At 48.0% G+C, this 24674-nt stretch overlaps 1 protein-coding gene across 4 annotated transcripts in view; it reads right to left on the minus strand.

Annotated features, from left to right (window-relative positions):
• Positions 1–24674, minus strand: part of RUSC2 (RUN and SH3 domain containing 2) — a 121073-nt gene that overhangs the window by 26305 nt on the left and 70094 nt on the right. For 2 of the 4 annotated variants that reach the window (XM_040336009.1, XM_040336010.1), the window contains exons 4-7: positions 20080–20271; positions 17126–17260; positions 13711–13787; positions 3949–4123 (exon numbers count right to left, since the gene is read on the minus strand). In XM_040336009.1, coding sequence (XP_040191943.1) covers positions 3949–4123; positions 13711–13787; positions 17126–17260; positions 20080–20271 — 579 coding nt within the window. The remainder of the gene's footprint in view (positions 1–3948; positions 4124–13710; positions 13788–17125; positions 17261–20079; positions 20272–24674) is intronic. The other 2 variants (XM_040336011.1, XM_040336012.1) reach the window with 2 other exon arrangements.

The raw sequence follows: 24674 nt of genomic DNA on the forward strand, positions 1-24674 counted from the left end.
ACTTCTGACAAGTTTTTATGACACCAAGAGATAAATGGTGACAGGGGAGGGAGCTCCACCTGATTGACACAGGGGGTGCCCCTTCCCTCCAATCAGCTCTCAGAGCTCTCCTCACTGAGCTCTGCAGAGTGTAACTTCAGCTCTCCGCCCCCTTTTTTCTGTCAGAGAAGCTGTATAAATTCTGCACTGATTAGAGAAGACTGCAGATAAACAAGTACAACTTCCTGTATGTAGATTTTTGTAATCTCTGTGTGTCACCCGAGGCCAGTCACTTCGCTGGGTATATGTAAGATTTTACAACCACTTTAACCCAAAATCTCAGTGAAGGCATGTCAAGTCGTACATCACATGCGTGAGAGAAGAGTCACGTGATGTCCTGCGCTTCATCTCCCCTACAGTGAGAACCACTCCCTAGGACACACTTAACCCCTTCAGCGCCCCCTAGTGGTTAACCCCTTCCCTGACAGTCACATTCACACACACTCGATGTCCGCCGGTGTCCCGCCATGGTGTCACGGAGCGGCAGAACGGGGAGATGTCTATGTAAACAAGGCATTTCCCTGAACTTCCTAGTGACAGGACACTGATCACCGCTTCCTGTGATCGGGAGCAGCGATCAGTGTCGTGTCACTGGTAGCCCAGCCCCCACACAGTTAGAATCACTCCCTTAACCCCTTCCTCGCCCCCTAGTGGGCCCTGCCAGTCACATTTATACATTTATACAGTAATCAGTGCATTTTTAAAACACTGATCGCTGTGTAAATGTGAACGGTCCCAAAATAGCGCCAAAAGTGTCCGATGTGTCCGCCATAATGTCGCAGTCACAATAAAAAAACCGCTGATCGCCGCCATTACTATTAAAAAAAAAAAATATTAATAAAAATGCCATCCCCTCTTTTGTAGACGATATGGAGCCGGATTCAGATAGGTTAGCGGATCTTTAGATCCGCGTAACCTATCTGATTTACGATCCGCCGCCGCAACTTTTTGAGGCGAGTGCTTAATTCAGAAAGCACTTACCTCAAAACTTGCGGCGGCGTATCGTAAATCCCCCCGGCGGAATTCAAATTCCGCGGCTAGGGGGAGTGTACTATTTAAATCAGGCGCGTCCCCGCGCTGATCGAACAGCGCATGCGCCGTCCGCAAATTTTCCCAGCGTGCATTGCTCCAAATGACGTCGCAAGGACGTCATTGGTTTCGACGTTAACGTAAATTACGTCCGGCCGTATTCGCGAACGACTTACGCAAACGACGTAAAAAAAATTCAAAACTCGGCGCGGGAACGACGGCCATACTTAACATAGGATACGCCGCACTTACCCCTCCTATAGCAGGGGTAACTTTCCGCCGGAAAAAGCCGAACGCAAACGACGTAAAAAAAAAGCGCCGGGCGGTCGTTCGTTTCTGAATCGGCGTAAATGCTCATTTGCATATCCGACGCGTAAAAGACACGGAAGCGCCACCTAGCGGCCGGCCTGGAATTGCAGCCTAAGATCCGACGGTATAAGTCACTTCTTACGCCTGTCGGATCTTAGGGATATCTATGCGTAACTGATTCTATGAATCAGGCGCATAGATACGACGGCCGGACTCAGAGATACGACGGCCTATCCGGAGATACGACGACGTATCTCCTATCTGAATCTAGCCCTATAACTTTTGCGCAAACTAATCAATAAACACTTATTGCGATTTTTTTTTTTTTTTTACAAAAAGTATGTAGAAGAATACGTATCGGGCCTAAACTGAGAGAAACAAATAATCGCTTTTTAATATATTTTTTGAGGATATTTATTATAGCGAAAAAGTAAAAAATATTCCAATTTTTTTTTCAAAATTTTCGCTCTATTTTTGTTTATAGCGCAAAAAAAAACGCAGAGGTGATCAAATACCACCAAAAGAAAGCTCTATTTGTGGGGAAAAAAGGACGCCGAGTTTGTTTGGGAGACACGTCGCACGACCGCACAATCGTCAGTTAAAGCGACCGAATCGCAAAAAAAGCGTCCTGGTCTTCGGGCAGCCGAACGGTCCAGGGGCTGAAGTGGTTAAATAATAAAAAAAAAAGTTTTCACGTAAATTGCACACAGCTACAGAATATAAATACACAGGCCCGGATTCACGTAGAAACGCGTATTTTTGTGCGGGCGTAACGTATCCTATTTACGTCTCCGCAACTTTGTCAGGCAAGTGCCGTATTCTCAAACCAAAGTTGCGGCGGCGTAGCGTAAATAGGCCAGCGTAAGCCCGCCTAATTCAAAATGTGGAAGATGTGGGCGTGTGTTATGTAAATTTAATGTGACCCCACGTAAATGACGCTTTTTACGAAAACGGCGCATGCGCCGTCCGTGAAAGTATCCCTGTGCGCATGCTCCAAATTAACCCGCAAGAAGCCAATGCTTTCGACGTGAACGTAAATGACGCCCAGCACTATTCGCGAGCGACTTACGCAAACGACGTAAAACGTTAAAAATTTGACGCTGTTCCGATGTCCATACTTACCATTGCTACGCCTCATAGAGCAGGGGTAACTTTACGCCGGGAAAAGCCTAACGTAAATGGCGTATCTGTACTGCGTCGGGCCGGGTGTACGTTCGTGAATTGGCGTATCTAGCTGATTTACATATTTCTAGGCGTAAATCAGCGTACACGCCCCTAGCGGCCAGCGTAAATATGCAGTTAAGAAACGACGGCGTAGGAGACTTACGCCGGTCGGATCTAATACAAATCTATGCGTAACTGATTCTAAGAATCAGGCGCATAGATACGACGGCTCAGACTCAGAGATACGAGGGCGTATCTGGAGATACGCCGTCGTAACTCGTAAGTGAATCCGGGCCACAGTATATAAATACCAATGTATTACTGAAATGAAATCACAAGGAAAAAAGAAAATCCCCCCAAAAAAATCATAAAAGTAAAAAAAAAAAAATAACGAAATAACCTCTATAAAAAAATCATAAAAGTAAAAAAAATTAAAATAAATAACGAAATAACCTCTATAAAAAAAAATCATAAAAGTAAAAAAAATAAAAATAAATAACGAAATAACCTCTATAAAAAAAAATCATAAAAGTAAAAAAAAAAATAAAATAAAACATAAATAACGAAATAACCTCTATAAAAAAAATCATAAAAGTAAAAATAAATAAATAAATAACGAAATAACCTCTATAAAAAAAATCATAAAAGTAAAAAAAAAAAAAAAATAACGAAATAACCTCTATAAAAAAAATCATAAAAGTAAAAAAAAAAAAAAAATAACGAAATAACCTCTATAAAAAAATTCATAAAAGTAAAAAAAATAACGAAATAACCTCAAAAAAAAATCATAAAAGTAAAAAAAAAAAAATAACGAAATAACCTCTATAAAAAAAATCATAAAAGTAAAAAAAATAAAAATAAATAACAAAATAACCTCTATAAAAAAAAACATAAAAGTAAAAAATAACGAAATAACCTCTATAAAAAAAATCATAAAAGTAAAAAAAAATAAAAAATAACGAAATAACCTCTATAAAAAAAATCATAAAAGTAAAAAAAAAAAAATAACGAAATAACCTCTATAAAAAAATCATAAAAGTAAAAAAAATAACGAAATAACCTCTATAAAAAAATCATAAAAGTAAAAAAAATAACCTCTATAAAAAAATCATAAAAGTAAAAAAAATAAAAAAAAATAAACAATAACAAAATAACCTCCATAAAAAAAAATCAGCTATTGACCAAACGTTGGTATTATGATTCTAGCCATCAATCTTCGCATCCCGGGTGACTGTAGGAATCAAATATCCAAGAAATAATTTATCTAGAAGGTTCCAGATTTTGTAAAACCTCAAAATCATTCTTTTTTTTTCACAATCAAAGCAAAATTATTCTTGTGGGGAAAAAAAATAATAATAAAAAAAAAAAATCTTCAAGGATTTAATAAAAAACGCAGGAGAGCATTACCCAGCTGTGTGGAGGCCTCCACCACCCTCCAGGGCACGTTCCTCCTCTGGCCGATGATGACGTCCAGGACCCAGGGCTTGAGGCCGTCACTCAGGACGCCCCGGATGGCCGGACACAGATATTTCAGAATCAGGTGTCCGATGTTGGGACTGACGGAGCTGTTCCCCAACTTGGCCTGAACAAGGGAAAGAGGGAAACAAATTATAGTTCAGCTAAAAGAGGAATAACATTTGGGGTCAGTTTTATTTTAGATTCATAAACTGTTTTATATCTTTTTATTTGTTTTTGTTTTTGTTTTTTATCTTTGTTGTTACATAGTTAGTCTGGTTGAAAAAAAGTCCATCTAGTTCAGGGGTCAGCAACCTTTACATGGAGCCCTTTACATTACACAGCCCCCGCACCTCTGGAGCCCTTTACATTACACAGCCCCCGCACCTCTGGAGCCCTTTACATTACACAGCCCCCGCACCTCTGGAGCCCTTTACATTACACAGCCCCCACACCTCTGCATCCATTTACATTACACAGCCCCCGCACCTCTGCATCCATTTACATTACACAGCCCCCACACCTCTGCATCCATTTACATTACACAGCCCCCACACCTCTGCATCCATTTACATTACACAGCCCCCGCACCTCTGCATCCATTTACATTACACAGCCCCCGCACCTCTGCATCCATTTACATTACACAGCCCCCACACCTCTGCATCCCTTTACATTACACAGCCCCCGCACCTCTGGAGCCCTTTACATTACACAGCCCCCGCACCTCTGGAGCCCTTTACATTACACAGCCCCCGCACCTCTGCATCCCTTTACATTACACAGCCCCCGCACCTCTGGAGCCCTTTACATTACACAGCCCCCGCACCTCTGGAGCCCTTTACATTACACAGCCCCCGCACCTCTGCATCCCTTTACATTACACAGCCCCCGCACCTCTGGAGCCCTTTACATTACACAGCCCCCGCACCTCTGGAGCCCTTTACATTACACAGCCCCCGCACCTCTGCATCCCTTTACATTACATAGCCCCCGCACCTCTGCATCCCTTTACATTACACAGCCCCCGCACCTCTGGAGCCCTTTACATTACACAGCCCCCGCACCTCTGCATCCATTTACATTACACAGCCCCCGCACCTCTGCATCCATTTACATTACACAGCCCCCACACCTCTGGAGCCCTTTACATTACACAGCCCCCGCACCTCTGCATCCATTTACATTACACAGCCCCCGCACCTCTGGAGCCCTGTACATTACACAGCCCCCGAACCTCTGGACTCCTTTACATTACACAGCCCCCGCACTTCTGGAGCCCTTTACATTACACAGCCCCCGCAACTCTGGAGCCCTTTACATTACACAGCCCCCGAACCTCTGGACTCCTTTACATTACACAGCCCCCGAACCTCTGGAGCCCTTTACATTACACAGCCCCCGAACCTCTGGAGCCCTTTACATTACACAGCCCCCGAACCTCTGGACTCCTTTACATTACACAGCCCCCGAACCTCTGGACTCCTTTACATTACACAGCCCCCGCACCTCTGGAGCCCTTTACATTACACAGCCCCCGCACCTCTGGAGCCCTTTACATTACACAGCCCCCACACCTCTGGAGCCCTTTACATTACACAGCCCCCACACCTCTGGAGCCCTTTACATTACACAGCCCCCACACCTCTGGAGTCCTTTACATTACACAGCCCCCGTACCTCTGGAGCCCTTTACATTACACAGCCCCCGAACCTCTGGACTCCTTTACATTACACAGCCCCCGAACCTCTGGACTCCTTTACATTACACAGCCCCCACACCTCTGCATCCATTTACATTACACAGCCCCCGCACTTCTGGAGCCCTTTACATTACACAGCCCCCGCAACTCTGGAGCCCTTTACATTACACAGCCCCCACACCTCTGGAGTCCTTTACATTACACAGCCCCCACACCTCTGGAGCCCTTTACATTACACAGCCCCCACACCTCTGCATCCATTTACATTACACAGCCCCCGCACCTCTGGAGCCCTTTACATTACACAGCCCCCACACCTCTGGAGCCCTTTACATTACACAGCCCCCGCACCTCTGGAGCCCTTTACATTACACAGCCCCCACACCTCTGGAGCCCTTTACATTACACAGCCCCCACACCTCTGCATCCATTTACATTACACAGCCCCGCACTTCTGGAGCCCTTTACATTACACAGCCCCCGCACCTCTGGAGCCCTTTACATTACACAGCCCCCGCACCTCTGGAGCCCTTTACATTACACAGCCCCCGCACCTCTGGAGCCCTTTACATTACACAGCCCCCACACCTCTGGAGCCCTTTACATTACACAGCCCCCACACCTCTGCATCCATTTACATTACACAGCCCCGCACTTCTGGAGCCCTTTACATTACACAGCCCCCGCAACTCTGGAGCCCTTTACATTACACAGACCCCACACCTCTGGAGTAATTTACATTACACAGCCCCCGCACCTCTGGAGTCCTTTACATTACACAGCCCCCACACCTCTGGAGCCCTTTACATTACATAGCCCCCCCACCTCTGCATCCATTTACATTACACGGCCCCCACACCTCTGGAGCCCTTTACATTACATAGCCCCCGCACCTCTGCATCCATTTACATTACACAGCCCCCACACCTCTGGAGCCCTTTACATTACACAGCCCCCACACCTCTGGAGCCCTTTACATTACATAGCCCCCACACCTCTGCATCCATTTACATTACACAGCCCCCACACCTCTGGAGCCCTTTACATTACACAGCCCCCACACCTCTGGAGCCCTTTACATTACATAGCCCCCGCACCTCTGCATCCCTTTACATTACACAGCCCCCGCACCTCTGGACTCCTTTACATTACACAGCCCCCACACCTCTGGAGCCCTTTACATTACACAGCCCCCGCACCTCTGGAGCCCTTTACATTACACAGCCCCCACACCTCTGGAGCCCTTTACATTACACATCCCCCGCACCTCTGGAGCCCTTTACATTACACAGCCCCCGCACCTCTGGAGCCCTTTACATTACACAGCCCCCGCACCTCTGGAGCCCTTTACCCCCAGCAGTGACACTAATACACTATATTACCAGAAGTATTGGGACGCCTGCCTTTACACCCAGTCTTAGTCTGTAGGGATCAATATTGAGTTGGCTCCGCCCTTTGCAGCTATAACAGCTTCACCTCTTGTGGGAAGGCCGTCCACAAGGTTTAGGAGTGTATCTATGGGGATGTTTGACCATTCTTCCAGAAGAGCATTTGTGAGGTCAGGCACTGATGTTTGATGAGAAGGCCTGGCTCACAGTCACCCCCCCCCCAAGGTGTTCTATCGGGTTGAGGTCAGGACTCTGTGCAGGCTAGTTAAGTTCCTCCACCCCAAACTCGCTCATCCAAGTCTTTATGGGACCTTTCTTATTTACTATCCAAAGTTAAAACAACAAGGGCAGAAGATTTAATTAGCTGGAAAGATAAAAAATAAATGACGGAAGGTTCCGCTTGAATGTTGTTTATGGAGAGGAAACGTCATTAATGAGAAGCTAATCCGCCTCACAGATCATTATTGTGTTCTTTAATCTGCTTATATGTTGCCTTCCTTGCTTCCTCCTCTCCTACTCCTCATCAGCCAGCATTTTAATTACCTTTTTTTCTTCTTCTTTCATTACATGCCTTATTTTAGACCCAATGATGTCATTACTGGATCTCAGTGCTTCTCTATGCAATGCAGGCAGGGCCGTCTTTACCATAGGACAAACAGGGGAAGCTGCCCAGGGCCCTGTCACTGTTGGGGGCCCAAAGCAACCCCCTTTTTTTAGGGGCCCGGAGGCCCCCAGGGCCCCAGATGGCAACCCCCCCTTTTTTTTATTTATTTTTAAATTAAAAAAATATATTTTTTTAATATATTTTTATTTTTATTTTATTTTTTATTAAAGGGAGGTCCACAGGGCTCCGGATGACAACCCCCCTTTTTTTTATATAAAAACAACTTTTTTTTATATATTTCTTTATTTCTTTTATTTTTTATATATACGAAGGCATGGCAGCCCATTCAAATCAATGGGCTGCTGTGCCTGCACAAACGAGGGCCGCCAAAACACATGGGCCCAGATTCAGTAAGCAATTGCGCCTGCGTAACCATAGTTACGCAGCGCAATTGCTGACTTGCGCCGGTGTAGCGAATGCTCCTGATTCAGAGAACTCGTTACGCCGACTGCAGCCTAAGGCTCTTATGCCACGCAGATTTTAGGCTGCATTCTTGCATTGACCGCTAGGGGGGCGCTCCCATTGTGGTCAGCGTATAGTATGCAAATTGCATACTAACACCGATTCACAATGTTGCGCGGGCCCTGCGTACGCAAGTTACAGAGTTTCCGTACGGCGTCTTTAGCGTAAGGCTGCCCCTTCTAATAGCAGGCGCAGCCAATGCTACAGTATACCCTCCGTTCCCGCGTCGTGAAATTTGAATTTCACACCGTTTGCGTAAGTGATACGTGAATGGCGCTGGACGCCATTCATGTTCACTTTGAAGCAAATGACGTCCTTGCGACGTCATTTGCCGCAATGCACGTCGGGAAAGTTTCCCGACGGCGCATGCGCTTTACGATCGGTGCGGGAACGCGCCTAATTTAAATGATTCCCGCCCCCCGGCGGGATCATTTACATTGCGCGCGCTTACGCCGGGAAATTTTGCCGGCGCGCCCTCGCAATTTACGGAGCTACTGCTCCGTGAATCGAGGGCAGCGCAAAATATTTGCGGGGGCGCAGGGCAAAATCGCTGCCCTGCGCCTCCGCAAATAGAGCGCAGATCTCTTCGAATCCGGGCCATGCATGTGAACCAGACAGGCCCAAAATAAGCTGGAGGGGGGCCCAAAAAAAATGTTTGCCCAGGGCCCAAACCATATAAAAGACGCCCCTGAATGCAGGCAGACTGTGGCTGGTGGGAGGGGCTTTCAGGGTGCTGGAAACATCACAGCACCCTCCCTCTGTGCTCCTCTAAAGAGCTCCCAGTTCTACTTCCATTTTGCCTTCCCTTGGCTCCTTCCTTCTTCTGTTTTCAGCACATACCTTACTTTAGACGCGGCAAGGTCATTACTGGGACTCTGGACTTCTCTAGCCACTTAAAGACCTTAGGTGTTTTTCAGATTTGGTGTTTGCAAGACTAAAACAGTTTTTTCTGCTAGAAAATTACTTAAAACCCCCAAATATTATATATATATTTTTTTCTAACACCCTAGAGAATAAAATGGCGGTCATCGCAATACTTTTTGTCACACCGTATTTGCGCAGCGGTCTTACAAGCGCACTTTTTTTGGAAAAAATTAACTTTTTTGAATTAAAAAATAAGACAACAATAAATTTGGCCCAATTTTTTTATATATTGTGAAAGATAATGTTACGCCGAGTAAAATGATACCCAACATGTCACGCTTTAAAATTGCGCCCGCTCGTGGCATGGCGTCAAACTTTTACCCTTAAAAATCTAGATAGGCGACGTTTAAAAAAGTTGTATTTTTTGAGCTACAGAGTAGCTCTAGGGCTATAATTATTGCTCTCGCTCTAACGATCGCGGCGATACCTCACTTGTGTGATTTGAACACCGTTTTCATATGCGCGCGCTACTCGCGTATGCGTTCGCTTCTGCGCGTGAGCTCGTCGGGACGGGGCGATTTAAAAAAAAATTTTTTTTGTTTTCTTATTTAATTTTATTGATTTTATTATTTTTTACACTAAAATATAAAAAAAAAAAAATGATCACTTTTATTCCTATTACAAGGAATGTAAACATCCCTTGTAATAGAAAAAAGCATGACAGGTCCTCTTAAATATGAGATCTGGGGGTCAAAATGACCTCACATCTCATATTTAGGCTTAAATGCAAGAAAGAAAAAAAAAAAGGAAAATTTGTCATTTAAAAAAATGACAAAAAAAAATTGTCTCTTTAAGAGGCTGGGCGGGACTGACGTTTTGACGTCACTTCCGCCCAGCAGAGCTATGAGGACGGGTGGGGGCCATCTTGCCCTCACTCAAGTCCTCACTCTCCAGGCGGCAGCATCGGATCTCCTCCGCCGCTACCGACGGCTCCGGTAAGCGGCGGAGGGCGCGGAAAAGCGGCGGGAGGGGGGGGGGCCCTCTCCCGCCACCGATAACGGCGATCTCGCGGTGAATCCGCCGTGGAGACCACCGTTATCGTTTACACGGCCGCCCACTGAAAACATGGATATCTCAGTTGTGGCAGCAGCTGCTGCCGTTACTGAGATATCCATGTTTAAAAAGAGGACGTACATTTACAATACGCGGGTCGGGAAGTGGTTAAGCAATACATTACAGATCATGGCTGGTGGGAGGGGCCAGAATGGTTGCTGTACATGGAGCTTCCTGAAATCATCACAGCACCCCGAGCGATCAGTCCTCCTGATACCTGTAGTGGGCGGGCTTCTGGGAGGAGTTATGCAAATATCAAAAATGTCTTGTCAGTCTGGAGGAGTGGGCGTTCCCAGACGCTGGGCCTGCACAGAACTGAAATCAAGTGAAAGAAAGGGGTGGGGCCAAGGACAGTCGGGCTGGGGAGGAAAGTACTAGATCAGGCATGTCCAAAGTCCGGCCCGGGGGCCAATTGCGGCCCCCGTTACAGTTTAATGTGGCCCCCCTGGTAATTTGGATATAAACCAGGGTTTGACAAATTTGCTTGGAATCTAGGAGCCAGCTAAAAAAGTTAGGAGCCAGAAAACGCACCCCGTCCCGACGAGCTTGCGCACAGAAGCGAACACATACGTGAGCAGCGCCCGCGTATGTAAACGGTGTTCAAACCACACATGTGAGGTATCACCGCGATTGGTAGAGCGAGAGCAATAATTCTATCCTTAGTTCTCCTCTAACTCAAAACATGCAACCTGTAGAATTTTTTAAACGTCGCCTATGAAGATTTTAAAGGGTAAAAGTTTGTCGGCATTCCACCAGCGGACGCAATTTTGAAGCGTGACATGTTGGGTATGAATTTACTCGGCGTAACATTATCTTTCACAATATTAAAAAAAAATGGGGATAACTTTACTGTTGTCTTATTTTTTAATTAAAAAAAGTGTAATTTTTTCCCAAAAAAGTGCGCTTGTAAGACCGCTGCGCAAATACGGCGTGACAAAGTATTGCAACGATCGCCATTTTATTCTCTAGGGTGTTAGGATAAAAAATATATATAATGTTTGGGGGTTCTAATTAGAGGGAAGAAGATGGCAGTGAAAAATAGTGAAAAATTACATTAGAATTGCTGTTTAACTTGTAATGCTTAACTTGTAATACCAACGGCCACCACCAGATGGCGCCAGCTTACACATCTGGTGGTAATAACTTGTAATACCAACGGCTCACCACCAGATGGCGCCAGCTCACAAAAAAATAACTGTTGTCAAATTACATACAGGAGAATCTCCTGTTTACCCGGCGGCATCTGTAAAAGGAAGTGTCGTCTTTTGGGCTGCCATTGGACGACTCTGTCTATCATAGGAGGCGGGACATTGTATTAAAGAGGCTGCTGTGTAAAGATTCTCTGTGTGAGATTCTCCTGTATGTAATCTGTGGGCGCTCGTCCCTCCCCTAAAATGGTCGGCCCTTACGCATGTTCACTCCATCAAATCTGGCCCTCTTTGAAAAAAGTTTGGACACCCCTGTACTAGATGATGCTTGTAACAGAATGGCCCGTGATACCCAGAGACTTTTGAAGGATGCGGGGTACTCCTGTGCCAGCTTCACTAATGACTCTGGGGTCTAGGGTCATCCTATGTCCAATAGGGGCATAGGATGACTGAGAAATTATATCATGAATTACATGAGATGGGACAGTAATGATAATTCATGTATTACAGGATATCTTGAAATATTACAAGTTGTTCATTCTGACCCCAACAGGTCAATAGAGTGTATCCTTCAATGTGGAACATAGACTGTTGAGATGCTAATTAAGTCTGCTACTGTTAAGATGTTAATTGATGTTAATCGCCTCCAGCTACCTGGCTGTAGTGAGGAAAGCTTGCTGTGATTGCATTCTATTGTCTATTGTGTTAATTATGCCTGGCTCCTAAGATATTTCATTGTGTATGCTAATGACACTGTATTGTGTGAAAGTCTATTGATGATAAGATGTGGAATGTGACTTAGCACCCTCTAAAGGTCAGACGTCTGTGTATTGTGTATCAGGTGAGAACAGCTTGTCGTGGAGTCAGAACGTCTGGGTAATGATTAGTAATTAGCTCATCTGAATGTCATTATCTAACGGAATGTGTATTGAAGTTCCTTGTGTCATGTTGTGGGTGGAGTTGAGTCATTGTCCATATTTGGTTGCTAACGGTATAAGAAGAGCTGAGTTTACCATTAAAGTGTTCATTCGTTTTGGAACCAGAGACAGAGCTGTGTGTGTCTCGTTTCTGGGGGAGATCCAATGAATCGTGTCTGCTGGATTGTTGGAGTGTGGGATAAGCTGTCTTGGGTTGGTGGAATGGAATATCGTAAACGGTGTTAACCCCTGACCATTACAATGCTGGATGTCCTCCAGTAAGTGACAGTCCCCAATGAAAGGGGCGTGGCCAGGGACTGTCAGGCTTGGGGGGGGGAAGAACTAGAAAATACTGGATGTCCTCCAGTCAGTGACAGTCCCCAATGAAAGGGGCGTGGCCAGGGACTGTCAGGCTTGGGGGGGGGGAAGAACTAGAAAATACTGGATGTCCTCCAGTCAGTGACAGTCCCCAATGAAAGGGGCGGGGCCAGGGACAGTCAGGCTGGGAAGGGAAGAACTAGAGAATACGGATGTCCTCCAGTCAGTGACAGTCCCCAATAAAAGGGGCAGGGCCAGGGACAGTCAGGCTGGGGGGGAAAGAACTAGAGAATACCGGATGTCCTTCAGTCAGTGACAGTCCCCAATAAAAGGGGTGGGGCCAGGGATTGTCAGGCTGGGGAGGAAAGAACTAGAGAATACCGGATGTCCTCCAGTCACTGACAGTCCCCAATAAAAGGGGCGGGACCAGGGACTGTCAGGCTGGGAAGGAAAGAACTAGAGAATACCGGATGTCCTTCAGTCAGTGACAGTCCCCAATAAAAGGGGCGGGACCAGGGACTGTCAGGCTGGGAAGGAAAGAACTAGAGAATACTGGATGTTCACCAGTCAGTGACAGTCCCCAATGAAAGGGGCGGGGCCAGGGACTGTCAGGCTGGGAAGGAAAGAACTAGAGAATACCGGATGTCCTTCGGTCAGTGACAGTCCCCAATAAAAGGGGTGGGGCCAGGGACAGTCAGGCTGGGGGGGAAAGAACTAGAGAATAACGGATGTCCTCCAGTCAGTGACAGTCCCCAATAAAAGGGGTGGAGCCAGGGACTGTCAGGCTGGGGGGGAAAGAACTAGAGAATACCGGATGTCCTCCAGTCAGTGACAGTCCCCAATGAAAGGGGTGGAGCCAGGGACTGTAGCTCCAGCTATGATTTAGCTGGGGGTGTGTCAGACCTCTGCAGAGATACCGCTGCTTCCACCCACAGACCACGGCTCCTTCTCTGCACCTTGCTGGCAGGGGACAGGACTATCTCCTCCGGCTGGGACTGCTTTCTAAAGACAATGAACTGATAGATGTTGCACACCTTGTTTGGACGCACCTCCAATGTGCTTGTCTGAATAACACGGAAAAAATTCAAATGCACGTTAATAGTGGAAAACTTTGGTCTCCAGGGTGTTGCCACATTACCTTCACTCCGGGGTCTCGGCTTGTGCCAAAGTGAGCCACGATCAGGTCCACGGCAATATTCACGGCCTTCACCAGCCCTGAGGAGACAAGAAATGCATCGCACAGGTCAATAATACACCGGAATTAATTACTACCGCCGATCTACAAATATAGAGGAATCAGGACCTCCTTCCTCCTGCTGGTGACCCCTCTAGTGATAAAAAGATCTATATAGAGGAATCAGGACCTCCTTCCTTCTGCTGGTGACCCCTCTACTGATAAAAGGGATGAGCTTTTCGTTCGGGTCGAACGTGAGTTTGACTCGAACATTGCCTGTTTGCCGAATTGCGAACAATTTGGGGCATTCGCGGCAAATTCGAAAAGCCGCGGAACACCCTTTTAAAGTCTATGGGAGAAATCTAAAGTGATCATTTTAAAGGCTAATATGCAAGTTATTGTCCTAAAAAGTGTTTGGGGACCTGGGTCCTGTCCCAGGGGAAATGTATCAATGCAAAAAAAAGTTTTAAAAACTGAAGTTTTTTCAGGAGCAGTGATTTTTGTAATGCTAAAAGTGAAACAATAAAAGTGAAATATTCCTTTATATTTCGTACCTGGGGGTGTATAGTATGCCTGTAAAGTAGCCCATGTTTCCTGTGTTTAGAACTGTCTCTGCACAAAGTGTAATTTCTCAAGGAAAAAAAGCCATTTAAAATTACTCGCGGCTATAATGAATTGCCGGCTCCCGGCAATACAGAGAAAAGTAATTGAAAAAAAATGGCATGGGTTCCCCCCCCCCCCAGTCCATTACGAGGCCCCTTGGGTCTGGTATGAATATTAAGGGGAACCCCGAACCAAAATTTAAAAAAAAATGCGTGGGGGTCCCCCCAAAATTCATACCAGGCCCTTCAGGTCAGGTATGGATATTAAGGGGAACCCTGCGTCAATTAAAAAAAAATGGTGTGGGGTCCCCCAAAAACCCATACCAGACCCTTATCTGAGCACGCAACCTGGCAGGCCGCAGGAAAAGAGGGGGGGGAGAACGCGGGGCCTCCTATGGAGGCTGTTTTGATCGTGGCGGCGTGTATCATCGGGTCCTGGAAGGATTACATCGCTGGATTTTTTTTTCTTTTTTATTAAAGGACCCAAGCTGTGTGTGTGTTTTTTTTACAATTTTTGTCACTTTTTTGTGAAATGGTAGGGGTACAATGTACCCCGTTACCAATTCACATAGGGGGGGCCGGGATCTGGGGGTTCCCTTTGTTTAAAGGGGGTTTCCAGATTCCGATAAGCCCCCCCGCCCGCAGACCCCCACACCCACCGTTCAAGGGTTGTGGGGATGAGGCCTTTGTCCCCATCAACATGGGGACATCCTCATCATGTTGAGGGCATGTGGCCTGGTACGGTTCAGGAGGGGGGGACGCTCTCTCACCCCCCCCTTTTTTTCCTGTGACCTGCCAGGGTCTGGTAAGGATTTTTGGGGGGAACCCCACGCCATTTTTTAAAAATGTTGGTATGGGGTTCCCCTTAAAATCCACACCAGACCTAAAGGGCCTGGTATGAAATTTGGGGGGAACCCCACGCATTCTTTTTTTTAAATTTTGGTTTGAGGTTCCCCTTAATATTCATACCAGACCCAAAGGGCCTGGTAATGGACTGGGGGGGGGGACCCCTGCCGTTTTTTTTCAATTACTTTTATCTGTATTGCCGGGACCCGACAGCACATTTTTTTGTGCTGAAAATGCCCCCCTCGGCTTATACTCGAGTCATCTTTTGGCGCCTGATCTCCCGGACTTTGGGGACCTGGTTCCGGTGTACTTGGCACACAAATAGCCCCACTCTTCCTCTACAAGTGTGCAAAGTTTATTGTTCGGAGGACCTATGGCCGGGAAGCACCGATATTTCAAAGCCGGGCACCCCTTCCATAGACTCCAATGTTAAATGGTAATTTCTTCAGTGAATTTGGGGACCTGGTACTAGCCGGTTGTAGGTTCCCTGGACCCCAAACTTGGCACACATGTAGCCCCACTCTTCCTCTACAAGGAGGAAACTTCTGTTGCATCAGAGGGGGGCAGGGTCCGCACGCAGCTACTGTATATAAGAGCTGTCAGGCTGGAGAGCGTCATTCGCTGGATGCCTCCCATGGGGGCAAGATCGTGTCAGTGTTTTTTTTTTCTTCGTACCCTCACTGGAGATCGAGAATGGATTTACATCGCTGGAATTTTTTTCTTTTTAATAAAGGACACGTCCCAAGCTGTGTACTGTGGTTTTTAACATTTTTGACACTTTTTTTGTGAAATGGTAGGGGTACAATGTTCCGATAAGCCCCCCGCCCGCAGACCCCCACAACCACTGGGCAAGGGTTGTGGGGATGAGGCCCTTGTCCCCATGAACATGGGGACATCCTCCCCATGTTGAGGGAATATGGCCTGGTACGGTTCAGGAGAGGGGGGGGCCGCACTCTCGTCCCCCCCTCTTTTCCTGCGGCCTCCCAGGTTGCGTGCTCAGATAAGGGTCTGGAAGTTTTTTGTTCAGGGGACCTACAGCTGGGGAGTAAGGATTTTTCAAACCTGGGCACCCCTTCCATAGACTCCCATGTTAAACGTCAGTCTAGTCATGGGCACAGTGAGGCATGGGCACAGTGAGGCATGGGCACAGTGAGGCATGGGCACAGTGAGGCACAGTGAGGCATGGGCACAGTGAGACACAGTGAGGCATGGGCACAGTGAGGCATGGGCACAGTGAGGCACAGTGAGGCATGGGCACAGTGAGGCATGGGCACAGTGAGGCACAGTGAGGCATGGGCACAGTGAGACACAGTGAGGCATGGGCACAGTGAGGCATGGGTACAGTGAGGCATGGACACAGTGAGGCATGGACACAGTGAGGCATGGACACAGTGAGGCATGCACATGGGCACAGTGAGGCAAAGTGAGGCACAGTGAGGGATGCAGATGGACACCCTAGGCTTATACACGAGTCAATAAGTTTCCCCATTTTTTTGTGGTAAAATTAGGTGCCTTGGCTTATATATGGGTCGGCTTATACTCGAGTATGTACGGAATATTGAGTAACAGTTACATCATGTCGCAACATGGTTACCGATTAACGACAGACTATCTAATAAAGATCGTTTTTTATGTGCATCATCTTGTTTATATAATTATACCAAGATTGTGTTTGCGGCACCCCCCCCCCCCCCCCCCCCCCCACCTCACTCAAAGTGCCAAACCTCTCCTATGTGCAACGAACAGGGATGGAGGCTCATATAGACATGAGCCACATTTAAAGTCTCAAACCTTTCCATGTGTACCTTCAATATGGATTGTCGCTGATTATTTTGGGTTTTTTATATGTACCAACAATATTGCAGTTTCTTTGTCAAATAAATAAAATAAAAGTCAGGTCCTCTGACACAGAATATGACTGAACCACTCACCTCTCTTCTGTAGGAGATCGATGGAGACAGACTCGGTGCTGCCATCCGGAGACAGACAGAACTCAGCCGGGGGGCGCTCTGTGACGGAAAAATAATCCGGGAAAAAATCACTGGAACTGAGAGACGAAGGCTTTCCTGTGGAGAGGAATTAATAATTAGACGTATAAGAATGATGAAGGTCATCAGGAGGATAGGAAGAGACCTAGAACCCGAGATATACAGCGAGAGTCGGTGCGGGGGCATCTGCCCTCATTATACAGCTTTACATTCTATAGCAAGTATTGATAAATCTCTCTGGCATATTATTATAGGTGAGGCATTTTTTTTATTAATCTTGTTCCATATTGCCACCTCACTCCCTGACCTCAGGGCCAAATTAAAATGATTGTTAGGCGATGGGGGGGATTCCCTGCCAACCTTCAACATTGGTCATTTACAGTGGAACCTCGGATTACGAGCATAATCCATTCCAGGAGAATGCTCGTAATTCAAAGTAATCGCATATCAAATAGAAGTCAATGGAAACGAAAATAATTCATTCCGCATTGACTTCAGTGGCATGCAATACCGCATGTAGCCAGAGGTGGGGGGGCACCGGAGAGCCTCGTAAACACTCAGTAAGGCCCGAGGACAGCTCAGCTGAACTCAGAAAACCTCGGAAAGCTCAGGAACAGAGTATTTCCGAGGTTTCTTAAGCCATGATTAAGCACTAGCAAGAGTGCGAAACTAGTCGGCTGTCCTGGTTTATGGTTGTGGTGATTATGCATGTTCCTGCTTGAAAATAAAAGACAACTTTTTTGAAAAGTTATTTCGGAGTGCGGCTGTCCATCTCCTTCCTCCTATTGCTACCACCCTGTCCCCCTGTCCTCATCCCATCCTGTCCCCCTGTCCTCATCCCACCCTGTCCCCCTGTCCTCATCCCATCCTGTCCCCCTGTCCTCATCCCACCCTGTCCCCCTGTCCTCATCCCATCCTGTCCCCCTGTCCTCATCCCACCCTGTCCCCCTGTCCTCATCCCACCCTGTCCCCCTGTCCTCATCCCACCCTGTCTCCCTGTCCTCATCCCACCCTGTCCCCTTGTCCTCATCCCACCCTGTCCCCCTGTCCTCATCCCACCCTGTCCCCCTGTCCTCATCCCATCCTGTCCCCCTGTCCTCATCCTATCCTGTCCCCCTGTCCTCATCCTACCCTGTCCCTCTGTCCTCATCCCACCCTGTCCCTCTGTCCTCATCCCATCCTGTCCCCCTGTCCTCATCCCACCCTGTCCCCCTGTCCTCATCCCACCCTGTCCCTCTGTCCTCATCCCACCCTGTCCCCCTGTCCTCATCCCACCCTGTCCCCCTGTCCTCATCCCACCCTGTCCCCCTGTCCTCATCCCACCCTGTCTCCCTGTCCTCATCCCACCCTGTCCCCCTGTCCTCTTTCCACCCTGTCCCCCTGTCCTCATCCCACCCTGTCTCCCTGTCCTCATCCCACCCTGTCCCCCTGTCCTCATCCCACCCTGTCCCCCTGTCCTCATCCCACCCTGTCCCCCTGTCCTCACCCCATCCTGTCCCCCTGTCCTCATCCCATCCTGTCCCCCTGTCCTCATCCTACCCTGTCCCTCTGTCCTCATCCCACCCTGTCCCTCTGTCCTCATCCCATCCTGTCCCCCTGTCCTCATCCCACCCTGTCCCCCTGTCCTCATCCCACCCTGTCCCTCTGTCCTCATCCCACCCTGTCCCCCTGTCCTCATCCCACCCTGTCCCCCTGTCCTAATCCCACCCTGTCCTCATCCCATCCTGTCCCCCTGTCCTCATCCCATCCTGTCCCCCTGTCCTCATCCTACCCTGTCCCTCTGTCCTCATCCCACCCTGTCCCCCTGTCCTCATCCCACCCTGTCCTCATCCCATCCTGTCCCCCTGTCCTCATCCCACCCTGTCCCCCTGTCCTCATCCCACCCTGTCCCTCTGTCCTCATCCCACCCTGTCCCCCTGTCCTCATCCCACCCTGTCCCCCTGTCCTCATCCCACCCTGTCCCCCTGTCCTCATCCCACCCTGTCTCCCTGTCCTCATCCCACCCTGTCCCCCAGTCCTCATCCCACCCTGTCCCCCTGTCCTCATCCCACCCTGTCCCCCTGTCCTCATCCCATCCTGTCCCCCTGTCCTCATCCCATCCTGTCCCCCTGTCCTCATCCCACCCTGTCCCTCTGTCCTCATCCCACCCTGTCCCTCTGTCCTCATCCCATCCTGTCCCCCTGTCCTCATCCCACCCTGTCCCCCTGTCCTCATCCCACCCTGTCCCTCTGTCCTCATCCCACCCTGTCCCCCTGTCCTCATCCCACCCTGTCCCCCTGTCCTAATCCCACCCTGTCCTCATCCCATCCTGTCCCCCTGTCCTCATCCCATCCTGTCCCCCTGTCCTCATCCTACCCTGTCCCTCTGTCCTCATCCCACCCTGTCCCCCTGTCCTCATCCCACCCTGTCCTCATCCCATCCTGTCCCCCTGTCCTCATCCCACCCTGTCCCCCTGTCCTCATCCCACCCTGTCCCTCTGTCCTCATCCCACCCTGTCCCTCTGTCCTCATCCCACCCTGTCTCTCTGCCCCCCTCCCACCCTGTCCTCATCCCACCCTGTCCCCCTGTCCTCATCCCACCGCGTCCCTCTGTCCTCATCCCACCGCGTCCCTCTGTCCTCATCCCACCGCGTCCCTCTGTCCTCATCCCATAAAAATGACAGGGCGGGTCTTAAAAAGGAAGGGGTGTAGTCTTGACAGGAAGGGGTGCGTCATATATAAAGTAGGGGGTGTGCGAGTTTCGTCAGGCCTAGGGCAGCACAAAACCTAAATACACCCCTGTGTACGGGGCATTACTGTTTGAGAAACAGTCAAATAGGTGGGTTTAGAGTTCTACTTTAATCTCCTATCCCCCCCCCATGTTTTTCCTTGGTCACATGACAATCCATCAGTCCGCACCATGAAACCGCAAATGGTTGCCATTGATACTGCCGGGAAAGTCGAAGAAGTGGTTCCTCTTGGTTACTTTCGTCTCCTGCCTCCTGTCCAGGCTGCCGGCCAGTCCCGCCAGCCCGTGAACTCGTTCAAGGCCCAGTGGGTTTCGACGCCTGTACTCCCTCCACTTCAGGGCTTGCGGAGACAGGTGATTGGCTAGAAGTTCCCATGGTAGGCAGCAATTTAGAGAGAAGAGAGAAGAGCAGAGAGGAGGCGAAGATTAGTGATAGGGCAGAGCGTGCAGGAGCAGAGCAGCACTTACCATAAAAGTGTTATTAGTTATAATGAGGACCAGGATGGACATTCATGACAGCCAAAGACAAAACCAAGAAACGGTCAGAATTCAGGAGGACACCTTGGGCCAGATTCAGAAAGAATTTACGCCGGCGTATCTATTGATACGCCGCGTAAATTCAAATCTGCGCCGGCGTATCTTCTTTCTGTATTCAGAAAGCAAGATACGCCGAAATTAGGCTAAGATCCGACTGGCGTAAGTCTCTTACGCCGTCGTATCTTAGGGTGCAATATTTACGCTGGCCACTAGGTGGCGCTGCCGTCGATTTCAGCGTAGAATATGCAAATGAGCTGGATACGCCGATTCAGAAATGTACGTGCGCCCGGCGGATTTTTTTTACGTCGTTTGCCTAAGGTTTTTTCCGGCGTAACGTTACTCCTGCTATATGAGGCATAGCCGATGTTAAGTATGGACGTCGTTCCCGCGACAAATTTTAATTTTTTTTACGTTGTTTGCGTAAGTCGTTCGCGAATAGGGCTTTGCGTAAATTACGTTCACGTCCAAAGCATTGACTATTTGCGACGTGATTAGGAGCATGCGCACTGGGATACGTTCACGGCCGGCGCATGCGCCGTTCGTAATAAACGTCAAATATGTGGGGTCACACGAAATTTTAGGTAAAACACGCCCATATCATCCAAATTTGAATTAGGCGGGCTTACGCCGGAGCACATACGTTACGCCGCCGTAATTTAGGGCGCAAGTTCTTTCTGAATACGGAACTTGCGCCCTAATTTACGGCTGTGTAACGTATCGGAGATACGTTACGCCCGCACAATATTACGCAGGGCTACCTGAATCCGGCCCCTTTGTATGTTGTGCAACAGAACCTAAAAACAGTGGGCTAGATTCACGTAGCTGTGCCCCTTCTTACGGCGGCGTAGCGTATCGTATTTACGCTACGCCGCCGCAACTTACAGGAGCAAGTGCTGTATTCACAAAGCACTTGCTCCGTAAGTTGCGGCGGCGTAGCGTAAATGGGGCCGGCGTTAGCCCGCGTAATTCAAATGTGGGATGGGGGGCGTGTTTTATGCTAATATGTGATGACCTGACGTGATTGACGTGATTTACGAACGGCGCATGCGCCGTCTGTGTACATATCCCAGTGTGCATTGCTTCAAATGACGTCGCAAGGACGTCATTGGTTTCGACGTGAACGTAAATTACATCCAGCCCTATTCGCGAACGACTTGCGCAAACGACGCAAACAATTCAAATTTCGAAGCGGGAACGACGTCCATACTTAACATTGGCTGCGCCACCTACTAGCAGGAGCAACGGTACGCCGAAAAGGCCTTACGCAAACAACGTAAAAAACTACCGCCGGGCGCACGTACGTTTATGAATCGGCGTAACTAGGTAATTTGCATACTCTACGCCGAAACCGACGGGAGCGCCACCTAGCGGCCAGCGTGAGAATGCACCCTAAGATACGACGGCGTAACAGACTTCCGCCAGTCGGATCTTAGGCTAATGTCGGCGTATCTTGCTTTCTGAATACAGAAAGAAGATACACCGGCGCAGATTTGAATTTACGCGGCGTATCTACGGATACGCCGGCGTAAATTCTCTCTGAATCTAGCCCAGTGCGGTGGAAAGGTAGCCAGTGGGGTAGATTCAGAGAGCAATTACGCCGGCGTATCCATAGATACGCCGCGTAATTGCTAAGTAGCGCCGGCGTATCTACTTTCTGTATTCAGAAAGCAAGATACGCCGACTGTAGCCTAAGATACGACTGGCATAAGTCTCTTACGCCGTCGTATCTTAGGGTGCATTCTCACGCTGGCCGCTAGGTGGCGCTCCCGTCGTTTTCGGCGTAGAGTATGCAAATTACCTAGTTACGGCGATTCACAAACATACGTGCGCCCGGCGGTAGTTTTTTACGCCATTTGCGTTAAGGCTTTTTCGGCGTAAGGCTGCTCCTGCTATTAGGAGGCGCAGCCAATGTTAAGTATGGATGTCGTTCCCGCGTCGCGATTTGAAAATTTTACGTCGTTTGCGTATAGGGCTGGGCGTAATTTACGTTCACGTCAAAACCAATACGTCGTTATGCCGTACTTGGAAGCAATGCACACTGGCATATGTACACGGACGGCGCATGCGCCGCCCGTAAAAAACGTCAATCACGTCAGGTCATCATACATTTACATAAAACACGCCCCTTCCACATTTGAATTACGCACGCTTACGCCGGCCCCATTTAAGCTACGCCGCCGCAACTTACGGAGCAAGTGCTTCGTGAATACAGCACTTTCTCCTGTATGTTACGGCGGCGTAGCGTAAATACGGAACGCTGCGCCGCCGTTAGATTGCGCGCCCCTACCTGAATCTAGCCCAGTGTTTTTTTATTTTATAATGAAAGTTTTTTTTTGGAAGAGCGACGGTAAAGATGAACTCCATTGTCTGCAGGTATTTGCCTCGTGAAAGCAAGCTTGCAGTTGCAGCTGGGACCTTCTGATACAACGTTTATAAACAATGTTCACAAGCCAGATAACTGATACAAAGCAAAATCGTTACTTTTGCATTTACTCCGTTTCCTTCATCTGCAGTTTACGGTACAAGGAAGGGCTTCAAGAAACATAATATGTCAATAAAAGCAACCTGAGACGTTTAAACAGCTTTTTGAAAAATAAAAATTGTTCCTACTAATCCACTTATTAACCTTGTAAGCTCTAATTCATTCCTTCTTTACCTTATTTTCCTGTTTTTGTTCATTTTCTATTTTTCTAATCAATAATATTTAAAGTGATTGTAAAGGATTTTTTTTATGTCATATTTACCGTATTTATCGGCGTATAACGCGCACTTTTTTCCCCTTAACCGCTTAACGACCGCCGCATGTACACATACGTCGGCAAAATGGCATGGACAGGTGCCCGTACGTCGCTGCCTAGACGTGGGTCGGGGGTCCGATCGGGACCCGCCCCCCCCCCCCCCCCCGGTGCATACGGCGGTCGGTAAGCCTCTGGTAGCGATCCGGGATAAGGGCGCGGCTATTAGTTTCAAGCCGCCCCCTCGCGATCGCTCCACGGAGCTGAAGAAGAGCTCCGATCGGGACCCCCCCCCCCGGTACATACGGCAGTCGGTAAGCCTCTGGTAGCGATCCGGGACGAGGGCGCGGCTATTCGTTTCTAGCCGCCCCCTCGCGATCGCTCCCCGGAGCTGAAGAACGGGGAGAGCCGTATGTAAACACGGCTTCCCCGTGCTTCACTGTGGCGGCTGCATCGATCGAGTGATCCCTTTTATAGGGAGACTCGATCAATGAGTCAGACCTACAGCCACACCCCCCTACAGTTGTAAACACACACTAGGTGAACCCTAACTCCTACAGCGCCCCCTGTGGTTAACTTCCAAACCAATCGATCAACGCTTATTGCGATTTTTTTTTACCAAAAAAATGTAGAAGAATACATATCGGCCTAAACTGAGAAAAAAAAAATATATCTTTTTTGGGGATATTTATTATAGCAAAAAGTAAAAAATATTGCAAAAAAAATATTATAATTTTTTTCAAAATTGTTGCTCTATTTTTGTTTATTGTGCAAAAAATAAAAACCGCAGAGGTGATCAAATACCACCAAAAGAAAGATCTATTTGTGGGGAAAAAAAAGACACCAATTTTGTTTGGGACCCACGTCGCATGACCGCGCAATCGTCAGTTAAAGCGACGCAGTGCCGAATCGCAAAAAAGGGGCAAGGTCCTTAACCTGCATAATGCTCCGGGTCTTAAGTGGTTAAAGCCTATGTATGCATGGACACATAGGCTAACATGGAGGGGGATTTAATTTAGGGGGGGGGGGAAATGCCTGACACCCCTAGAAGCATCTGCAAAAACATACCGTGTGCATGAGGCCTTAGGCTATTTCCTGTGCTGGACAAATGTTTATGATTGATTTAAAAGGAAAAATAGCACATATGGCCACTAGATGGCGGCAAGTATCTTAAGCATTTTTTTAGGATATTTAGTGCCATCTAGTGGTGTGAATAATGTTCATCATATATCAATGAAAAACACTTCTCCAGGATCCAGGGCCGTCTTTAATGTTGATCGGACCCTGGGCAAAAAAATTCTTGGGGCCCCCAAATGCAATTCACTGCTCTGAGACATACAATAAATATCAGCTAGACTTAAAATCAGTTTACTGTATCAGATCAGACAGTGATTGCGATTGGTTGCCAGAGGTTACAGCATATCATTACCACTAGGGTTGTCCCGATACTACTTTTTTAAGACCGATTACAAGTACTGATACATTTTTTGCCG

Source organism: Rana temporaria, chromosome 1 (assembly GCF_905171775.1).
Source record: "Rana temporaria chromosome 1, aRanTem1.1, whole genome shotgun sequence".
Taxonomy (NCBI): Eukaryota; Metazoa; Chordata; class Amphibia; order Anura; family Ranidae; genus Rana; species Rana temporaria.